The 21,877-nt window shown below is 46.3% G+C and overlaps 1 protein-coding gene across 2 annotated transcripts in view; it reads right to left on the bottom strand.

Annotated features, from left to right (window-relative positions):
* LOC119465265 (TNF receptor-associated factor 6-like) overlaps positions 1-16,992 on the bottom strand; it is a 42,155-nt gene extending 25,163 nt beyond the window's left edge. The window contains exons 1-2 of one of the 2 annotated variants that reach the window (XM_049656499.1): positions 16,624-16,992; positions 8,440-8,646 (exon numbers count right to left, since the gene is read on the bottom strand). In XM_049656499.1, coding sequence (XP_049512456.1) covers positions 8,629-8,646; positions 16,624-16,932 — 327 coding nt within the window. In that variant the 5' untranslated portion in view covers positions 16,933-16,992 and the 3' untranslated portion in view covers positions 8,440-8,628. Of the gene's footprint in view, positions 1-8,439; positions 8,647-16,623 lie in introns of those variants that run through there. The other variant, XM_037726068.2, reaches the window with a different exon arrangement.
* Positions 16,993-21,877: the final 4,885 nt, after the last annotated feature.

The following is a 21,877-nucleotide window of genomic DNA, read 5'->3' as shown; positions in this document are numbered from 1 at the left end:
ATGTTTTACAGCTGACAGTAACACATAAGCCTCTGCCGTAGAGATGCTCGTCTCTGCGTGCAGAACATTGTATTCCGAGAAGGATGGCCTGACTGCCACGTAGGATACGCCATTAGGTGACTGATGCATCAGTATAAAATTCTGGACAGGAGTACTTCGACTGGAGTTCCAGAAAGTGCATACGGATGTGCATCTCTAGAGCACGCTTTGTAACTTAGACAAATGACGTGTCGCATTCTATCAGTTGCCACAGCCACGGTGGCAACCGCCTTGTTGGTGCCATCAGTGGATACGCATGTAGTGGGACATTCATTTCCTCGCTCACTCCCTCACGTGTAGTGAGAAAGGCTTTCTCATTGAAGGTCGGTTTTGAAATTGTGTGGCAGACCTCAAATCGTTAATGGTTTTATAGCACAGCTGATCGGGATTAGAGTACACTTTGAGGAAATATGTGAAGCTTATGTATGTTCTTTAAAGGTGGAGTGACCACTCATTCGATTCTACATATAACCTCTGTATAGGACTTGTTCTCGGGCGCCCGTGGCGAGGCAAATGCCTAAATGGTGAACGGTATCCAAAATCTTAAATACGCTTGGAGCAGCAGAGTGATACACCATGGACCCATAGTCCAGACATGACTGCATGAGGCTCCTGTACAGGTTCATTAAGCAGCCCCTGTCACTGCCCCAGGTAGTGTGCGCAAGAATTTTAAGGATGTTCATTCTTTTCAAACATTTGGCTTTCAGATACCTAATATGTGGAATGAATGTAAATTTAAAGTCAAGTAAAACACCAATAAATTTGTGCTGTGTGTTCAAAGGTAAGCGCTGACCATGGAGCCGGTTACTAGGCTTTGGGACAAGGCCCCTGTAGACTTGTCCCTGAATTGTACCTAATGAATTGCAGGTAATTATTTACTTGTAATCAGCTACATTTCTTGTTAATTTTATAATTTAATGATTACATTTCTTACTCAGTAACGCTCACTGCAATTCAATCACATTTTTCAGTAACTAAGTACATGTTTTTCCTACTTCTTTGGTGAGACAAGATGTAACCGGTGATGCTATTTTGGGACCCAGACTTTCACCAGAAGTACAGTAGTTACTCACAGGGGGCCGTGATCATGAGAAGGAAATTTACAGAAGAACAAAATTGGGCTGGAGTGCATACAATAGGAATTGTCAAATGCTGAATGGGAGACTACCACTGTCATTGAAAGAAAAACATACAATCACTGCATTCTACCGGTGCTAACACATGGGGCAGAAATCTGGAGGTTAACAAAGAAGCTCGAGAACAAGTTAAAGACCCCACAAAGAGCGATGGAACGAAAAATGTTAGGCCTAACATTAAGAGACAGGAAGAGAGTGGTGTGGATGAGAGAGCAAACGGGGATAGCCGACATTCTAATCGACATTAAGAACAAAAAATGGAGCTGGGCAGGTCATGTAATGCGTAGGATGGATACCGGTGAACCAATAGAGTTACAGAATGGATACCAAGAGAAGGGAAGCGCAGTCGAGGAGGGTAGAAAACTAGGTGGGGTGATGAAGTTGGGAAATTTACAGGTGCAAGTTGGAATCAGCTAGCGCAAGACAGGGGTAATTGAAGTTCGCAGGGAGAGGCCTTCGTCCTGCAGTGGACATATCGGCTGATGATGATGATATTAGTGCACCTGAGATAGTGCCAAGCAGCAAGTTGTTCCTGCAGTCAAAATTGGGAACTCAATATTTGTTTCCTCATCTTAACGCTCCACCGGATGTTGGACGACGAAATGAAACAGCCACTTAGGATGTTAATACCAGGACATTATCTACGAACGATTTTAAATGCGAAGCATTTCTTGGCGAACATTTGTTACTTTGACAGTGTATATATATATATATATATATATATATATATATATATATAGCTAGCCGCCTACGTATTTATGCTCTCATGGTCTCTTCGTTAACTTGTTATTTACCAAATTGGCATACTATGACAAGAGTATATGACGAACATAAATGACATGTCATGACATGAGTGTCATGTAGGTCATGAAACAGCTGCCTGGGTCTTGGTGCTCTCATGGTCGTTTCGTTAACTTGGTAGGTACCAAAATTGGCATAGTATGACAGGGGTGTATGATGAACATAAGTGATATAAATGTCATGACATGCGTGTCATGTAGGTCATGACAATGACCCAGCGAATAAGATTAACACTCAAAAACCACTGAAATGGGTTCGGACGCGGGTACTAAGTGAAGGAAACACTAAAGGATGCTGGTAGAAGTCAGTCATGAGCATGACTCAGCAAAAATGACAATTACTCAGCAAAATATGATTAACGCTGAAAAGCTACAGAAATGGGTTCTGAGATGGATACTAAGTGAAGGAAACACTAAAGGGTGATAGTAGAAGTCAGTCATGAGCAAGACTCCGCAAAAACATCAATGACTCAGCGAAAAAAAACAACACTCAAAAGCCACTGGAATGGGTTAGGACGTGCGTACTAAGTGAAGTAAACACTAAAGGAAGATGGTAGAATTCATAGTCATGAGCATAACTGAGAAAAAATTACAATAACTCAGTGAAAAATGGGTGACACTCAATAACTACTGGAATGGGTTTGGACGTGGGCACTAAGTGAAGGAAACACTAAAGGATGATGGTAGAAGTCATAATATAAGCATGACTAAGGCTTTCGCCTTAAGATCTCATAAGTGTAGCTAAAGGAACTCCTGAGAACTCATGACATGAATGTCACGACGTGCGTGTCATGTAGTTCAAGAAAGAGCCGCCTACGTCTTGGTGCTCTCAGGATCGTTTCAATAACATGGTAGGCTCTCCCGCACACTGCTTCGCATAACATCGATTCCCGAATGGCGTGGGATCTACCGGTATTTTACTAGTTTTTCATCGGCCCAACCAGGAGAGTCTTCAAGTTCCCTGAAACAATGAAGCGCTGTGCTTCAGAGAGGCCCCAGATGCTGCATAACGACCATCTTAGCAAGCGTTAGTAAACATGAGCAATATATGAAGGTCTCCAGAGGACGCACTGAATGTGCAAGGCCAGCTCTTTCTCTTTATGGTATCTGTGCAATGTCATCAAAAGTGCAGAGGAAAGTAACGTAGAAGTGTTCGATTACTGTTGAGAAATTTCTCAATTACTTTCCTAAGGCAGTAATTGGTAACTGTAATCAATTACATTTTTTTCTGTCACGTACAAGTCTGGTCTACACGGAAAACAGTAACACATAAACATCAATGCAATGCACAGAACTTCAGCACTAAGCTACTTGCACGCAGGGGCGGATCCAGGTTTTTTCTGAGGGGGGGGTCAGCTTCTGTCAATGATGATGATGATGATAGTAGCCTTTCTTATTTACCGAAATTCACCGTTTCTGCTCACGATAAACCCGCGTTTTATACGTCTAGAGCAACACCTGTAGCCCACCGTGGTGGCTCAGTCAGCTCGGGCGTTGCGCTGCTGAGCACGAGATGGCGGGATCGAATCCCTGCCACGGCGGCCGCATTTCGGTGGAGGCGAAATGCAAGAACGCCCGTGTGCTTGCGTTGTAGCGCACGTTAAAGAACCCCAGGTGGTCAAAATTAATCCGCAGCCTTCCACTACGGCGTGCCTCATAATCAGAACTGGTTTTGGCACGTAAAACCCCATAAAGAGGCAGAAGATCTGTAGCGAAGCCAGATATCGGTTTCTCCGAGCTTATAGGTAAAGGACGTTACTCAATACAGCCATGTGCTTGGCGACTGTGCCTGATAATACAGGGTGTTGAAAACTAAGCTTTATGTTTTTCTTAAAGTTAGGCACTGGGAGGCACGCGAGGACAACCTGTGCAAATAAGTTATGTAGCCATGGGGGCAGAAAGTGAGATCATAATAATCGCTGTGAGCAGCCCAATTAACTAAAGTTGAACAATTATTTTTGTCGACTGCAGTAAGGGGGTATGTTTGTATTGAAAACTTAGAGGCAGTCGTGTTCCTTAATGCATTCAATAAAAAGTTAATCATTCAATTTTAGTCAATTCGGCTGCTGACAGCGATAATTATCATCTCACTTTGTGCCCCCTGGCCACATAACTTATTTGCGCAGGTGGTCTTCACGTGCCTCCCAGTGCCTAATTTTAGGAAAACCATAAATCTTAATATTGAACACCCGGTATATCTAGCCTGTATTGCTTCTTAAAATAAAACTTGGGATGATCTGTTGCAGGTTCGTTATAAATGCGTAAGCACGGGTCCGTCCTTGGAGTTCTGTTGGGACACCTTGTTTTCCTTAAGGAGATTCTTTGTGTTCGGCTGAGACACCTTCGTTTGCTTTGGAGCTCTAACGCGGCAACCACTACACTGGTTGTTTACGATATGGGAATCACCGCGTATGAAGATTCACGACACCACCTACAAGAAGAACGATGTAGTGTCGTAGCCGAGAGCACGAACCAGCGCCTTCATGTTTTGTTTCCCACGCGACGCCATCCTTTTACACAAGGCGCGCATCTGCTCCCGTTTCTCTAACTACGCGACGCCATCCTTGGCCCGCGCACTGGCGTTGGCCGCTGACGTCACGCTCCCCCACTTCGCAGCCGCTGCTCGAGACTTCGCCCCGACTCAGATAAACAGATCCAGCGGCTTTGACCCTCCTATGCTTAATGTACGGCAATAAAACTGCGAAGTTACAATGAAAAACTTGTAGCGTATGAACGGTACTGTGCTCGTACTGGATATTGTCAATGTGTAACTGTGATCACAATGATTGCTACAGTTAAAAAAATAGTTGCCCATGCGTAGTTCTTAGTTTAGCTGTTAGTTGTTATTATTTATACAGGGTTTGTCCGAAAAGTAATGTCAGTGAGTCGATTAAAAAGAAATTATTGATCAGATCGGTACAACACAATAAAATGTTTCAATATAGGCTCCTCCTGCGTCGTTACATCGCTTCTAGCGAGATTTCAAACCATCGAAGGCGTCACGGTAGGCCTCCTTAGGAATGTCCTTTAGAGCCTTGGTGCAAGCCTCTTCGACTTTGCCAACTGTCGCGAAATGATGTCCTTTCATGGGAATTTTCAAGGGCAGAAAAAAGAAGCCTGGGAGAGCCACGTAGGACTGTAGGGCGGCTGGGGAGCCGTTGGCATCTTTCAATCGGCCAAGAAGCGGGTCACGAGGAAGGCGGTGCAGGCTGCATGGTGCGTTGTCATGGTGAAGTTTCCAATCGCCCCCGATATCAGGCCAGGTGCGAAGAATCGTTTGTTTGAGTCGCTTGAGCACTTTAACGTAGAATTTGGCATTCATGGTTGTACCATAAGGTACAAACTCATGGTGGACAAGGCCACTGATGTCAAAGAACACAATGAGCATGGTCTTGACCTTTGACTTGCTAATTCTGGCCTTCTTGGGGCGAGGGGACGCCAAACTGTGCCACTTGGCACTTTGCCTTTTTGTTTCGGGGTCTTATTCAAACACCCAAGTCTTGTCACCTGTGATGACATTGTCCAAAACGTGGGGGTCACTTTCGCACAAGTCTCAAACCTCCTGGCACGTTTCAACTCTGCTCGATTGTTGGTCGTCCATTAACATTTTGCGCAAGATCATCGCGCACACTTTTCGCATCTGAAAATTATTCGTCACAATCTCGTGAACGGTACTTTTTGGAATGTTTACTGTCTATGTCACTAAACGGACACTCAAACGAGGGTCTGAGTACAAAAGATCTCTCGCGCGCGTCACATTTTCGTCGGTGATGGTCGTTGATGGCGGTACAGCGCGGGCTTCATCGTTGACCTCTTCACAACCTGCTTAAAAGACCTAGTGCCCCAGGTAAACTTGACGTTCTGACAAACTGTTATCACCAAAAGTTGTCTTTATCATAGGAAAACTTTCCACTGCAGACTTGCCGAGTTTCACACAAAACTCGATGGCAATCCTCTGTTCCAACGAGCGCTGCATTATGGCTTGCACGGTAAATGAAAATAAGTTGACGAAAAACCTTGTCCTTACGCTCCAGATGGTCGCAGATGACTGAGCGACCACGCCTGCGTAAGCTAACTTCCCCCTCCACCAATCCCAACTGGTCTTAGCGCACTACGACGTATAGTCGCTTCACAATGCAATCACTCACATTACTTTTCGGACAAACCCTGTTTATGAACACTTCAGCAAGTGATCTCTTTCATTAAGCAGGTTGGTCGCGGAACCGATGACAGCCAATGAGGCAACCGATGACACCCCAAGGGGCAACTAAGTTGATCAGGCGCGAAGGCGCTCGCGCGGACATCGGCGTGCTTGGCAAAAGGGACGTCCCCTCGTTCATTCGACGCCACCGACGGGACGAGTAAGGCACCGCCGGCGCCAGGAGGTCCAAGGTGTTCATGAGAAAAAACAACTACAGCAACTTCGCGACACCACACCCCGATGGTATACAACTAAGCTTGTGAGAGAGCTAGCTTTACTTATACATGGCTGATATCACTGGTACTCGCGAAAAATACTTTTGAAGAATGCTGGTGGCCATATTTTTTACGACAGGGCCATCCCCCTGTCAGCGAGGGGGCGATGCAAAAATCTGAGGGGGGGGTCAGGACATCCGGACATCCCCCCTGGATCCGCGCCTGCTTGCACGATACGTAGTTGAATGAGAACACAAAAGCTTTCATGTGGGTAGTTCTCTGGCAACAGTAATCTCGTTTGCCATATTTCCAACAGCACAGTTATTAAGGCGAAAGCCTTATATGTCTTATGGTGAGGTCTCCGTTTCAAGGCCGTTTCAAAACCACATCGTCAACACGAAATGGTCCTCTTAGGATAAGAGGCGATAATTCGCACAAAAGCGCGATTAAGGGTGGAACAATGATTAAGCTAGTGAACTAAAATGATAATGGGTATACAGAGAGGTGAATTAAGAGTGAATTGATGGTGAATTAAAGAGGCTTAGTTGGGTGATAGGAGTCAAACAAAAGGTAGTGATGAGATTGAGTGAGCTAAGATAATGAAGAGTAAATGAGAGTGAATGAAGGTGAATCAGGTGTTGATAGGGTGAATCAAGAGTGATGAAAATTGGGAATTTGGAGTAATAGAGCAAACCATGTATGATGGAAGTAAAACCGAGATGGACAGACTGAATGAGGGTGAACCAAGTAGTGACAGGGTGAATCAAGAGTGAATCAAGGGGTTATGAAGTGAGGAATTGACTTGCAAAAATATATGTGAGCTCTGAGTGTACAAGAGAGTTACTCAGCAAAAAAAAAATGTGCTGAGTCACAGTTAGAGCTTGGTGGATCATAGAAAGGGTGACTTACAAAAAATATAACTTGCAACAATTACTACATTGTGGTTTCAGAGTGATGATGACTCAGCATAAAAATGTGCTGAGTCAGGGTCCGAGCTTGGAAAATGAAAGACTTGAAAATAGGCTGCGAAATATGGGTTGAGTGACAATGACTCAGCAAAAAAAAGTGGTGATTCACAGTTCGAGTTTGATGAAATAAGGACAGCAAAGCTGAGCGACTTTACTGAATCACAGCCCAAATTCCAGCTAAGCTGCGTCTTTCAAGCAGTTGTATTGAGAATTTCAGTTGCCTGTAATTAAAGCCCACACTCTTTTAAAACGCTCCCCGCTTATGGCTCACTCGTTTGCAGTGTTGTCTGTGTATAATGCTTTCTACCACTTGCTTAAAGGGGCACTGCAACCGCTGTAGATTTTACCGCTCTCAAGGTATTTTTAATCGAACAAAGCCTACCCACTAGTGTTGAAGATGTACTTGCATCCGTGTGAGCAACGGCCTGTCTTGTTACTTCAGACTAAGGCGGATTTCGATCTTGACAACCAATGCGCTGGATGCTGTTGCCAATGGCTTTCTTTTCTGTTGGGACATGTGTGATGGGTTCGATCTTTCGAAACACGATTGAGAGGGCAGCCAATTAGATACGCAAAAGTGTGGGTGCTTTTCTTTTTTCTCATATTTCGTGAGCTTCCTTGAGAGACTTAAAGAAATGTTAATGATAATGTCAATTAAACATTATTGTTTGTTTCCGAGCGTGCTCTACAAGTATGACTTATTCCCACAATGGCACCATCTGTGCACGTGACACATGCACAATCGATCCTCTACACAATAACAAAGGCGCCCAACATTTATTAACGCATTAGGAAGCTTGCATGCTTAACTTCTGATACAGCTAGCGGGGGTCTTGACTCCTACACTCTAATCTTGCAACCGTGCTTGCTCCCAATTCGTAGTGGGGCTGCCCATGTCAAAGGTGGTGGGCGCAAATTGGCATCCCTCGGTCTCACTGCCCGTCTCTTTACGCCATTTCTGGAACCTACGTGTCGAACGCACATCAACTTTCTCATACAAGTTGCATACTTGTAAGCCTTACAACTCACGATGAGCACAGGTTTGAGTTTGATCGGTTGGCGCAACCACATGCACAAGATTTTCGAGCGACGGCGACAAGCGACAGATTTTGTCGTCGCAGAGGGCGATCCGTCACTGTTGCTTTGTCAGTTTTCGGCCAGCCAGGAAATTTGCCTTGTTGCCTGCAAGTACACGTGGCAACTTCCACCAGGGACAGCCTGACTGCGCAACAACATGGCAGCAACCAGTCCGTCTTCTTTGATCTGAATTCAGTCTTGCAGCTTGCTCTGTGCCGTGACAGCAAGAAATAAATAGTAAACTCAGAAGGGTACGCATCTGGGCTGGTTGGTTCATGATTACGAAAAGACAATACAGCGCTGAACAACAGGACGAAGGGAGAACACAGCGCCTGTGTCTGTGTTCTCCCTTCATCCTGTTGTTCAGTCTCATCTCAAGCCGACGACAAAGTACCAGCGTTGTGTTGTCATTATTATTGAGATCAGTTGCTTCTTTTCACACCGTTGGGCCTGAGTCGCAAAGGCTATTGACCTTTGCCCACTAGGTGGCGTCATGAAATTTTACAGCGTGTTCATATACAAGCCATAAAATTAGAACTGTCAAAGTGGGTGGAGAGAAATGATATGCTGGGGGAACTACAAAATGGGTTCAATGCAGGCTAACGCTTAGAGGCACGCCCGTAGCCAGGAATATTTATCGAAGGGGGGGGGGGGGGGCACTTGCTGCAGGCCTTGATTATTTGAGGAAACACCTATTTTTCAGTAATTATTTTCGGTAAAAATGGCCGTATGTAAATTGTGTGACTTTTTAAATAGGTGGTGGTGGTAGTGATATTGAAGCAGGCATGGTTAGTCTGGCCATACATAGCCGGCAATTGTTCCGCCTGATCCTCCTTCGAGTTGAGATCAGGGGTGTGTCACCAAGTGTCTATGAGCCCCGTGTCTCGCAGGAAGGCTATCAGCAGTCGTTGCGCTCTCTTCCTGGTTGTCGCAGGTCTTCCGGGGAAAACGACGTCTTCAAAGGTCTTGTGCGTAAGACCGCTCTTTTATAAGCTGTCGATCATCACTTTTCTTTCTTTGTCAAACTGCGGGCATATCCAAATGTAATGTTCGATGTCACCAATGTCACCACAGAAAGCACAGAATGGGGAAGCGCGAAGCCCAGTCTTGAATAACCAAGCTGAGGTGTATGCGGAGTCGGTCCTGATGCGGTATAAAAGCATCGCTCCTTCACGGGTAAATCCATGAGTCACACAGGCTTCGTGGGGATTCTTGTGGATCTCCCTAAAGTGAAGGCGGATTGCACCCTTAGGGTTCTGAAAAGCTTTTGGAGCTTTCACTTTTGGGACACATGTCAGCGCTAGGCGTGCAAGGGCGTCAGCTTTCTCGTTTCCATCAATTCCTACGTGTGATGATATCCACTGGAAACTTATATTAAATCCTTTGCTTGTTAGATCGTTAATCATTGCCAGAGATTGCCTTGTACATTTATCTAGAGGTAGGCCACGACGCAATCTCTGTGACGCTGACTTGGAATCCGTCAGCACCACGACATCTCGTGCAGAAAAGGCCCGTAGTTTCCGCAAAGCCGCGGTGATTGCGGCGCTTTCTACTGTTGTAGAGGAAACTACGCGATCCAGTCGGCCAGACCATGACACATCAAGGGATGGTATGCAGAATGCCGCTGCACAGCTATCTGTTTGTGCGCACACCGAACCATCTGTGTACACTTGTAAGTGGCGTTGAAACGCTGTGCTCAAGTGTTCCAGCACAATAAACTTTGCTTCTGCAGTTGAAATGGTGCATTTCGCCGGTAGGTGGGGTACATGAGGCTGCAGGTAACGTCCGAAAAGGAGCATGGCGGGTCAAGGCGACTGCGTTTAGGCCATTCCAAAAAATGGAAAGTGTTCAGCGCCGCATGGAAATGTGAGCGAGTTCTTGCTCTTAGCCACAGGAGAAGCGCCGTGCCTGCGCGGGACTCGACCAGCCTTAATAGCTGCGTCAGCAACGCCTGAGATGCCAAGAGACGGAGTGGAAGAGACTCTGCCTCATTAGTGACTTTCTTGTTTGAAGCCGTCTGTGGAACTCCCATCGCCAAGCGAAGTCCCTTTCTGTGCACAGCCTCCAAGCGCTCGAATTGACTCGATGACGGTGATATCAGAGGAAGCTGATATAGAACGCGGCTTTTTATCAGTGCAGCGTTCAGTTTAAGCATGGACATAGGATTGTTTCCCCAACGTACACCTGCCAATCGACGAAGTGCGTTGACTCTTTGCACTGATGCAGCCACAACACTTTCGACCGCACGACGCCATAGTAGCTTGCTGTCGATGGTGACGCCCAGGAATCGAACATGAGTAGCATGAAGAATTGAATGCCCTCTGATATTCAGCGTCAGGCATGTTGACTTGCGTCTCACTCCCGGGAAAAGCATGAAGGCAGATTTTTCCGCTGATAAAGATAGGCCAAGCAGCGACAAGTGGCGTTCGATGGCGGAGATTGCGCCCTGGGCTATCCGGGCTAACCGTTTGTGTTGGTACCCCGAGATCCAAATGCAGATGTCATCTGCGTAGATGGACATTTTAACTGCCGTCCGACCTACTTTCAGTGCGTCCGGAAGGCTGGCCATGGCAACGTTAAAAAGCAAGGGAGATAGGACACTTCCTTGTGGGACACCGAGGGAAATTCGTCGCTGATCACTCATTATACTTCCGAGCTTAACTTGGACACACCGATCTCTGAGAAATTCGTGGATGAATCGAAGAGCATTTCCCGAGATGCCCATGTTTTGAAGTCCGTTGATGATGCCTGTATGAAACACACAGTCGTATGCCTTGGCAACGTCCATAAAGATGGCGAGTGTGGAAAGGCCGTCTGCGCGATGGTGCTTGATATGGCTTATTAAATCCAAGACACTGTCCTGGGCACTCAACCGTGGACGAAAGCCGGTCATGCACGATGGCAGTCTATTTCCTTGCTCAAGATACCATGTTAACCTCGTACATACTAGTCTTTCCATCAACTTTGATACGCATGATGTTAGCGATACTGGCCAATATGAGGCGAGGCTCGCAGGATCCTTTCCGGACTTGAGTACTGGCACCACCCATGCTATCTCCCACGTTTCTGGGATCTCTCCGGTGCTCCAGACGTGATTAAATATGTCCAGAAGGGCTCGTCTTCGTTTGTATGGCAGATTTGTCAGCATCTGATTGCTGATCGAATCGGGACCCACAGCACAGCATCTTTTTAATTGGCTAAGCGCCAAATCCAACTCACGGAAAGTGAATGGCGTATCCATGGTGTGGAACGCTTGAGACAACAGAGGGTTAGATATTCCTGCTGATCTGCCAGATGTGAATACGTCTGCAAAATCTCCTGCAAGGGTTTGCAAATCTTTTCCTTGCTTTAAAGCAAGTGCTTCGAATGGCCAGTGCGGGCGAATCTTTCCGGATAGGCTATTCATTACTCCCCATATCCTTGTCATGGGAGTAAACGCCGATAAGCTCTCACAGAAAGCAGCCCACTAAACTCGTCTTAACCTTTTTGTGTGACGACAGATGACAGCGTTTATCCTGTTGTATTCAGTTTTTGCAGAGGGATTTCCCGTTTTTCTCATTAGTTTCCGCTCCGCTCTCCTACGCACTGCGCAGAGGTTCTTTAGTTTCAAATCAGGAGTAGGGAAATGATCTGGCAGTTTCAACATTGAGGTAGCCACTCTCTTGCTCCGCAGCATATCTGCGAACAGCTCACCAGGGGATTCATCCAACGCTTCTCTGTATGTGTCCCAGCGTGTCACAGCACAGAATTGTCGACCAGCAGTGTGAAATCCGGTGATGTTGGTGAAGATCGGAAAATGGTCGCTGCCCATCCTGTCTGGGGCCGTTGTCGACGATACGCAAAGGTCTATAGAATGGATCACGGTCTATGGCACTCCATGAATCTGGTGGTCTGAAGAAAGTCGGTTTACCATCGTTCACGATACATAAGTCAGCAGCATCCGCGGCTGCGACAAGTTCCTTGCTTCGGAAATCTGCAATCGTATCTCCCCAAAGCGAATGATGTGCGTTAAAATCGCCACAGATTATTCTAGGAGAGGGGCAACGAATGCAAAGGTCCTTTATAATGGAGACCTTCCTGCGTAGACTTATATACACCGACACCACACTGAGTTTTCGGTTTCTAGGCACACTTGCACAGCGGTGACTTCCAAGTAGGTAGAACAAAGGTATTGCATTGGTAAGGCGACGTGAGGTATTTCTCGCCTGATGTATATCATCGCACTTCCATTAGCAAATGATGGTATACTCGGATTTCCATGTCTGATGTACCCTGGGATCATCCTTCCATTAGGGAGACCAGCCTCCGAGAGGGCTAGAATTGGTATAGGTATGTCTCGAAGGAAAAGGCTGAGTTCACACAGACGCTGTTGAATACCGGCGCAGTTCCATTGCAAGGGCACTTTTGGGCGACGGAATGGACCAAGTGGGCGAGAAATTTCCATTATGCTACTGAGGGAATGTGGAAGTAAAGCAGAGTATTACTGACTAAAGAGCCAGCACTGCTTCCAGCAGATCCTTCGTTGAACTCGCAGGCATCTTCGCGACGTGGGAACGTAGTGCCGTGAACAAAGCGCGTATCACATGCTGGCAGTTTTCCAGCTGACTGCTTCCAAGTGGTGCTTGAGGTCGGTTCACTGCGGCCGCATAGGTGCGCTTTTCAGACTCTTTAGGAACAGGTTTCTCAGCGGCGGTGACCGTTTGCGTTGGCTCAATAACTTCGTTTATCGGTGTGAGACGCAGGAAATCAGAAGCGTAGTCTCTTTCCAAACCAGCTGGTTGTGGCGCGCTGAGTGTCTTCTTCATGTTCGATGGTGTGCTTGCATTCTTTGGACCCAAAACAAACATCTTATTCCTTCGTTGAGCAGCTGTCCGCGCAGGACATCGACCGTAGCTAGCAGGATGGTCGCCACCGCAGTTTGCACACACAGTTTTCTTTACTTGCACACGTCTTAAAATCATGAGGTCCCCCACAGCGCTTGCACCTCTGTTCCCCACGACAGTACTTAGCGATATGTCCGAAGCGCTGACACTTAAAACAACGTGGTGGTGTCTCCACGTAGTCAACAAGCTCGTGTCTGGTGAAACCAAGGTTGATCTTCTCCGGGCGTTCAGAATTTGGAGCAAGTGTGAGAACCACCGAGTTAGTGCGCCTTGACTCCCATTCAGATGACGAGGTTTGGACCCAACGGATGATTCTTTTTGCATGAAATACTCCCTGAGGTCTCAGGAAGGTGAACAGATCCTCATCCGAGTACCATTTTGGGACTCCTCTAACAATGCACGTGTTTTTCATATAGCTGTGTGGGACACGGGCAGATATGGCTATGCCGCCGATATTCTTGGTCTCTAGAAGGATGTTGGCTTGTCCTTCTGTCTCTACATCTAAGAGCAATGCTCCCTGTGCTGTGAAGTGGCTCTTCACTGGTGCTCCACCGAGAATCGCTTCAAGCTCAGAATACAGCAGAATAGGGTTCACTTGCCTTAAATCAGCTCTTTCGGATGCTGCAGTGATTAACACTGGAATTCCCTCTGCTCTATCTTTACGATGGCGCACAACTCGGAAACCACCCTCGTCCATGTCGAGGTCAGAAAGGTTTGCCACGTTGTCCTCGATGATTGTTGACTGGTCTTCAGATTCACCAGTGTCTTGTCGCTTGCAGTCAGGCTGGCTTGTACAAACCAGCTGGCATTTCTGACCCGGTGTCACGCCTTGGGAGGTCATGGCGGAGTGCTCGTCGGTGCCAGCTTGGGTCCTAGCACCTTGTGAGACGGCGGGTGGCGCAGCACCCGTCGGTCTCCGATACGGAAGGTACCTTTTCGAGTCGACCGACGTGATGAACAGTTCTGACCAGTAAGATTACCAGAAAAGAACGATAATAACGATAAATGTAGGCAGAGCTACTCAGACAGGCTAGCAGCAGCTTCGTCATCTTCTTCGTCCCCACTTTTTAAATACTTTTTTATTAATACTTCTAAATTTTTAGTTTCAAGGTAAATCTTCCTAATAGTATCATATTTTTATATGGACGATTCGTCTCAAGAGATTTCGTCAATAAAAATAAAACAGCGTTACTCAGAGCCTAAAATAAAAAGACGAGGAGTGGAAATATTCTTGTATTGAAGCACACTGAACAGCTTCACCCGGCGTCTGGCATGGAACGGTCGGCAGTGATCTCGTCAGGTCCTACAAGTCCGCGGCGTGGTGCGTCCATTTGCTTCAAAGACCTTCTCCGCACTGGCTCCTTAAGTTCAGAAGCCTAAAACACAAGTCTCCGTGCCTTCTTCGTAAACGTGACTACGTTGCTCACGTCAACGGACTCTGTAGAGCGACATCAGAGCCAACCCATTCAATCTTTCCTCAACAGAGCTGCTATGAAGGTAGGTTTTGAGGTGCTTCAGCATCGAAAAGTTTCTTTGCGCAACGGGGTGGCGGGAGCTCTGCTGGAGAACAGCACCCCCCATCAGAATTTCCGGGGGGCCCTCCCCCTCCCCCCCTGGCTACGGGCTTGCTTCCTGGACTGAAGGTCCAGGAAGCAGGCCCTAGAAAGTCCCGGGACTGATGCATGCGGACGACATAGTGCTACTAGCAGACTATGCAAGAGATTTACAGATACTTGCGCATATGTGTGGCAACACAGCATCAAGTCTTGGTCTTAAGTTTAGCACAGAGAAATCAAGCATTGTGATCTTTAATGAAGACACGAGTCATGACTTGGTATCAGTTCAACAGCAAGTCATACCCATAGTCAAGCAGTATAAGTACCTGGGCATATACATAAACAAAGGAAAGACTGCCTGAAGCGTCCACCAAGATTATCCGAAAATAAAGGGGAAGTGGAAAGGAGCAATATTGAAACAGAGAACTTTGGGGATACAACAAATATGAGGTGGTGAGTGTGAATCTGGAAAAAAATAATAGCACCAGTGCAAACATTTTCAAATGCCATTCTGTGCTTAAAGTCAGACATCTTGTTGGGGGTGAGTTAACCAAAGATCAGTAGGCCAGTTGTATCTGGGAGCCCACGGTAAAACCATAGATGAGGTAGTGCAGGGTGACATGGCTTGGGCCTCTCTTGAAGGGCAAAATTAGTCTTGAAGAAAGACTCAGAAACATGGATGAAAATAAATGGGTGGCTACAGAATGGAGGAAGGAGTCAAGAAAGTTGGCAACTAAGTACAGGGTAAATGAAAGTGTAAATAGAAAACTAGGAGTCATCAAAACGAAAGTGAGAAAAACAGGCACAGCAAATCGTATGCAAACAATGGAAATGAAAAGACCATGGATCGTTACAAAAATGAAAAGAAATTAGAAGGGAAAATCTGTACTGTAACACGAAGGGCAGTGCCTTGCTATTTTATCTGAGGCTCAAGCTAGTTGCCTGAGGACAAAACATATGGAAGCAAATATTTCCCAACAAGATGAAGCGTGTGTCTGCTACAGCAAAAGTCTGGCAACAACTCAGCACATCTTAATGGAATGTGAAGGTAAAACCCAGTAAAACCTACAGGTAACGTAGACCTTCTAGAAGTGCTTGGATCTAAAGTGGATGGTAGCATCAACCAGTCAGCAATCGAGATAAGCAAGAGACGTTTATTGCATTGCTGGATAAAAAGCAGGGAAGAGATTTTTTGGAACCGAATCCGTTAAAGGTATAGGTAGCGGCACGAGGTTGATATAGAAATTCTGAGAAACAGAAAAAATTAAAATGTTATACAAAAATGCTAGAATGAAAAGCATGTATAGCATATCTGATTAATAACTCAAGCAGGCTAGGTTCCTGTGTCACCGCCCCGTTTCAAAGGAGCTGCCAATAAATCGATCATCATCAGCGACGGCATGGAACAGATTTCCACTACCGATGACAGCATAGTAAAGGTAGATCTTCGTCAAAACATTGGCCTCGTGGTATGTTCCGATTTCTTTACGAGCACACAATTGCAATTATTCGGGCAATAATGCAAATTCGTCGCTACTTTTTTCGCGATTTCGCGTTCATGTGGTTGCGTTCATAATATTCTTACGCAGTGGAATATGGTTGCGGGCGTAACTGTAATTATTGACGGCATTCGTGAGTTTTATTTCCGCTCGGTTACAGCTCTGGCAGTATTAAAGGATTGGTATTCCTAAAATCGCACGCCCAGTGTGCTTTCTGCAACTCTTCATTAAATTGAACTTGCTTCTTACCTTCCGCTTCAGCAGGTTCTCCAAAGGAAAGTCTCCCCACTGAACGTCTTCATCAAGAAAAGCGTCACCGTCCAGTGGGCAGGAGTGCTGGTCGTCGACCACGCACTGCTCGTAGCAGGTTTTGCACAGCACGTGTCGACACGGCAGAAAGACGGTCACTCTGGGCAGCAAACCACATCCGTCGCATATTCTGTGCGCTGGAATGGGCTCGGCGAAGTACAAAGGTCTCCAGTCTAGTTCCTGTGAAAATCCGAAAACAGTGCACCGCTGGGTTTGAAAAGCCATGGGGCACGGCGCATCCGTCGACATCGTTCTAACTGTTTTGTGGAAATTTGAAGAAGTTCAAAGATCAAACCCCCTGTAGACGCACCCCGCGCTTCTGCGGATGATGATGATAATGTTTATTGGTGTACCATTGGAAGCAGGGCACAGACAAACAGTAACCTAGCCTGCTTAAACTAATAAGGTAATATATACAACTATTGTAGCCCAGTCCTTTGCCTAGCTACTTGTAAGATTCTCTCCCTTCATTAAAACATCTATGTTCAGGCTTCTGCAACCGCTTCCGCCGTGTTTAGCTAGCAAAAGTATGGCCTTTGAGATTTGAGTTTGTCAACTACAGGAGCGATGCTGATGCGAGGATTTGGACCACCGTGATTTCGACACTACATATTGTGCAGTCACCTATGCCTGTTACGACTCCGGCTCTATCTAGAGTGACCTAGAATATTGGAGAGTGTCCAAAGCGCCAGCTCCGGCGAGGGCCTTTTTTTTTTTTTTGTGAACTGCCGCGCCGCGCCGCTGCTGCTCCGGGCCCACAGAGCGCTGTGGGGCCACAATAAGTATGAGGTGGTGCGTGGAATCTGGAAAGGAGTAATGGTGCCAGCGCTAACATTCGCAAATGCCATTATATGCTTAAAATCGGATTTATTGGAGGGTTTGGAAGTTAACCAAAGATCAGTAGGCCGGCCGGTTGGCTTTGGGAGCACACGGTAATACGACACATGAGGCAGTGCATGGTGACATGGGTTGGGCCTCTTTTGAAGTCAGAGAAGCACAAAGCAAAATTAGTTTTGAAGAAAGGCTCAGGAACATGGATGAAAATAAATGGGCGGCTAAAGTGCACAAGTATCTCTACATGAAAAGCGTGGACACAGAATGGAGGAAGAGGTCAAGGAAGTTGGCAACCAAGTACAGGATAATCGAAACTGTAAATAGACAACCAGGGGTCATCAGAAAGAAAGTGAGAGAAATAGAGACCGTGAATTGGATGCAAAGAATGGAAAAGAAAAGGACAATGGAGATTTACAAGAATGAGAAGAAAGAAACTAGAAGGGAAAATCTGTACGATAACACAAAGGGCAGTGCCTTGCTATTTGAGGCTCGAGCCGGTTGCCTAAGGACGAAAACATATCGGAACAAATATTCGGAACTAGATGAGACATGTGTATGCTGCAGTAAAGATCCAGAGACCACTCAGCACATCCTAATGGAATGCGACGGGATCCACCCAGCGAGAACCGTAGGTAACGTGCAACTCCCAGAAGCGCTTGGCTTTAAAGTGGAAGGAAACATAAACAGATCAGCCGTAGAGATCAGCAAGAGACGATTAGAGTACTGGTGGAAAAAAGCAGGGAAAAGATGGATACGACCTGATCTCTTAAAATCATAGGCAGCGGTACAAGGTAAATTTTTGAAAAAGAAAAATAATGAGAGGTATACAAAAATGCTAGATAAAGAACATGTATAGTATACCTGATTAAATCAAGCAGGCTAGGTGACTATTTGTCGCCGCCCCATTTCAAAGGGGATGCCAATAAATCATCATCATCATCGTGGGCTTTTCGCGCTCCGGATACGCGCGGGAAGCGAGAGTCGTCTGCTACGCGCTGTAGTTTTTTGCGTTCATTTTCCACGCAAAGCACTTAAAGTCTATTTAACATCAACAGTGTGGTGCTGCATGGAGCTTACCCATCTTTAAGCGTTGTCTTTGTGCTTGGGCAGCAAGAGAATGTAAAAACTAACACGTCAAACTCATCAGCCTGGACTAGCTCCGGTGCTAGAGTTCGGGAACGGTAATGCGGTAACTGCGCGTGCGTAGGCACGCGCTAAATGAGCCCGCGCAAGGAAAGAATGTAAAAAACTGTATTCGCATGGGTACGCGGCCAAAGCATCATGCTTTCAAGAATAAGAGTAACGAAAAAAGTAAATTACTCGCGAAGTCAAGTGAAATACTTACGCGCGTGCAGTCACCACTATGCGCTTTTCACTCACGGTCAGCAGTGGTTTAGAGCCATACGCATATGTATTTATTCATGCACTTTTTAGCCTCTACAATACTTTATTATGAATAGAGCGCAGCGGGTAGGTGCAAGCGGAACAAGAGAAGGCCCTAACGCCGCAATATTGTTGGCCTATTTCGCTTCAGAGATAGCGTACACGAACAATTCTTGCTGTACGCTATCTCTTCAATACAAACTGCGCGCACGATATGTACCTTAAGGTTCACCATGAGCGAAGCTTGTTTCAAATTGAGACAATCGAAAGAAAAGCCATTCCAGCCAATAGGCAAACAAACATAAAAAAGCTGAACAAATATATATTTTTCCACGTTGAAATGAATAGCTACTACTGGCCTAGCCATTTACTCATTTGTTATGGAAAATTTATTGCTGCAATAGCCTTGTTTTAATAATCCGTGAATCCTCTCTGAAATTACCAACATGTAACTTCTCATGATATCATAATTATTGCTTAACCGGTGAGTTTTTACGTAAACTAACAAGCATTCATGGCGCGTACGATGTTTGTGCTTGCATTATATTGAACGGAAAGTTGTCTTGAAAATTACCCTCTTTGATGCACTACAAATATCGCTATTGATTCTACATATCCCTAAAATAGTTACCTTCAATCAGTAAAATATGAAAAGTTTATGTTCAGGTGATTAGTTGCCTCTTTCAATACGTAACTAGAAGTACGTAATTATTGATCGCTAAGTATAATTGCTGTGTACTAGCCAGCGTACACACGCAGTAAATATTACTAAAGTTACGTTCATGTTAAAATTCGCTTAGTGTTTGCGCTCTTGCAACAGAAGAAGGCGGAAGACGAGTTGCACATCCGTAATGCATCACGTTCGCTCGTCATTATGAAATGAGGCATACGTAGACAATGTTGCACTCTTAGCGCTTCATTTATTTTGGTTTGTCCTTGTTTTGTGCTGCGTATATTTCTCGCCTACCCTTCACCTAGACGCCGTGGTAGCTTAGAGGCTTTGGTAGGTTGGACAGCTAAGCTCGAGGACACGGGTTCGATTCCCGGCCACGGCGGCTTTCACATTTAGATGGATGCGAAATGCATAAAACTCCCCTGTACATAGATATAGGTGCACGTTAAAGAACCCCAGGCGGTCGAAATTACCGGAGCCTTCCAATACGGCGTTTCTCATAGCCATATATTGTGATTTTTGGATGTAAAACCCTAGAAATTATCATTACTACTATTACCATTTACCTGTGCTCTCAGTTCTTCATGATATAGGGGTAAGTTCGACACGTTGAGATCGAGATTGGCATTCAACACGTTAATTCTTATCGTAACACCCACACCATCAGAGGGATTTCTGGCCAAAATTTACGGGTTTGCACCACACGTCATATTGTTGCCTGTAATTGCGACGTGAATGCAACTATGTCAAGTTACTAATGCCATGACCCATCAGTCATCTCAGTCACACATTTTTGCCTTTCCACGCAAAGTGAACGAGACGCGAGAGTTACGCGGTTTGTATATATTTTTAGTACCGCGGCCCGCCGACGGACACAATCCGTTTCCCAAGAGCCAGTTAAGGATTTCGCCTTAATATAGAAACAGCAGAGCACGGGGGCAGTCTTGTAAAACAAATCGAATGCATGATATTAAAGAAACGATAGGGTGTAAAGGCGTTAGCATGAGCTAGCCATATCTGCCACGTTCTCCTGGTTAGCATCGCAATCTCCAGCTTATTTTCTTCTGCAGCACGTTATCGTTGCTCATTCCACGCATAACTAAATGAAGTAAGCGCGCGGAATGCGTTACTCAAACAGCCGCGTAAGCGTGGACCAATTAAGCGAGCTAGAAGGATATCGACAAAATATCCATATTCACACCTGCAAAACGCGTTCTCTGTGTGGTGAGACTGCGGTATTACCTTGCGGTGACGTGGTATTTAATATATCCCAAATTATCGCGATGCTGGCTAATAGCAACCAAAATATCAGGCTCGTAGCAGACGCCCGCCGCCTTGGCGCGGCTTCCGCAGCGGAGAAAGCCTACGATGATGATGATTATTTGTGGCTAATGAACCCTTTGTAACGGGTGGACTCAATACATTAGTGTCCTAGCCAAAAGAAAAAAGGAAAAACAATCTATAACCACATAGTCAAGAGCTATACCACACCCGGCACCGTTCGCGATTGTTTTACGGCTCTCCACCACTGCTCTAGGCGAGCTTTAGTTGTGGCTATGCTCTCGAAGCAGCGGCCACCTTCAGCGTCGAGAAATGCGAGGGCCTGCGGCATGGTGGTGCCCTCTCTTGGGGTGGGAGAAAACTTTGCACAGTTAAGGACCAGGTGCTCCGCCGTCTCCCGCTCGCTACCGCATACTCTGCACACAGCGGCCTGCACCTCTGGGGCGCAGTCAAACCGGCTACGGTAGTCAAGAGTTCGGAGTGCGCCAGCACGCGCCTCGAATAGGAGGGTGCTGCCACTACTGTTGTCGTAGATCGGCTCCGGTGTGATGGCCCCCTTGTTGTCGCAGTACAGGCGGAGCGTCGTCTTCGAGGCCATAGCCGATTTCCACAGTTCTCGCTCTGTCTCACGCACATGGTCCTGAACTCCTTTAGCTGTCTCACACCTGGCTCCTTCGGTTTCCGAATAGTTCAAGAGGCCATATTTTCGCCTCAGGAACTGGACACGCGCCCTCCATTGTGTCTGGATGCATTTAAGGTAGATGTATCGAAACACCCTGCGCGCCCACCTACCGTCGTTCATGTTGCGCAGACGGCACTCAAACGCAATCCGCCTTTTTCATTTTCCTGTGCTGCCCTCTGCCGCGCGCCGCTGGAAACGTTTTGGTAGGGTGCTGGGGCTTTCGCCGGTTGATTTGTCAACCTGCGCCCGTGTTAAGTGCGCATCGGTTGTGCGTTTCGTGGATCGCGAACAATTATTAATGGCTTCTGGGGGGCAGCATGTCGTTCCTGGAAGCCATGTAG

Source organism: Dermacentor silvarum, chromosome 9 (genome assembly GCF_013339745.2).
Source record: "Dermacentor silvarum isolate Dsil-2018 chromosome 9, BIME_Dsil_1.4, whole genome shotgun sequence".
NCBI classification, from domain to species: domain Eukaryota; kingdom Metazoa; phylum Arthropoda; class Arachnida; order Ixodida; family Ixodidae; genus Dermacentor; species Dermacentor silvarum.
The sequence above is the reverse complement of the archived record's forward strand: the minus strand, read 5'-3'. Positions and strand labels throughout refer to the sequence as shown.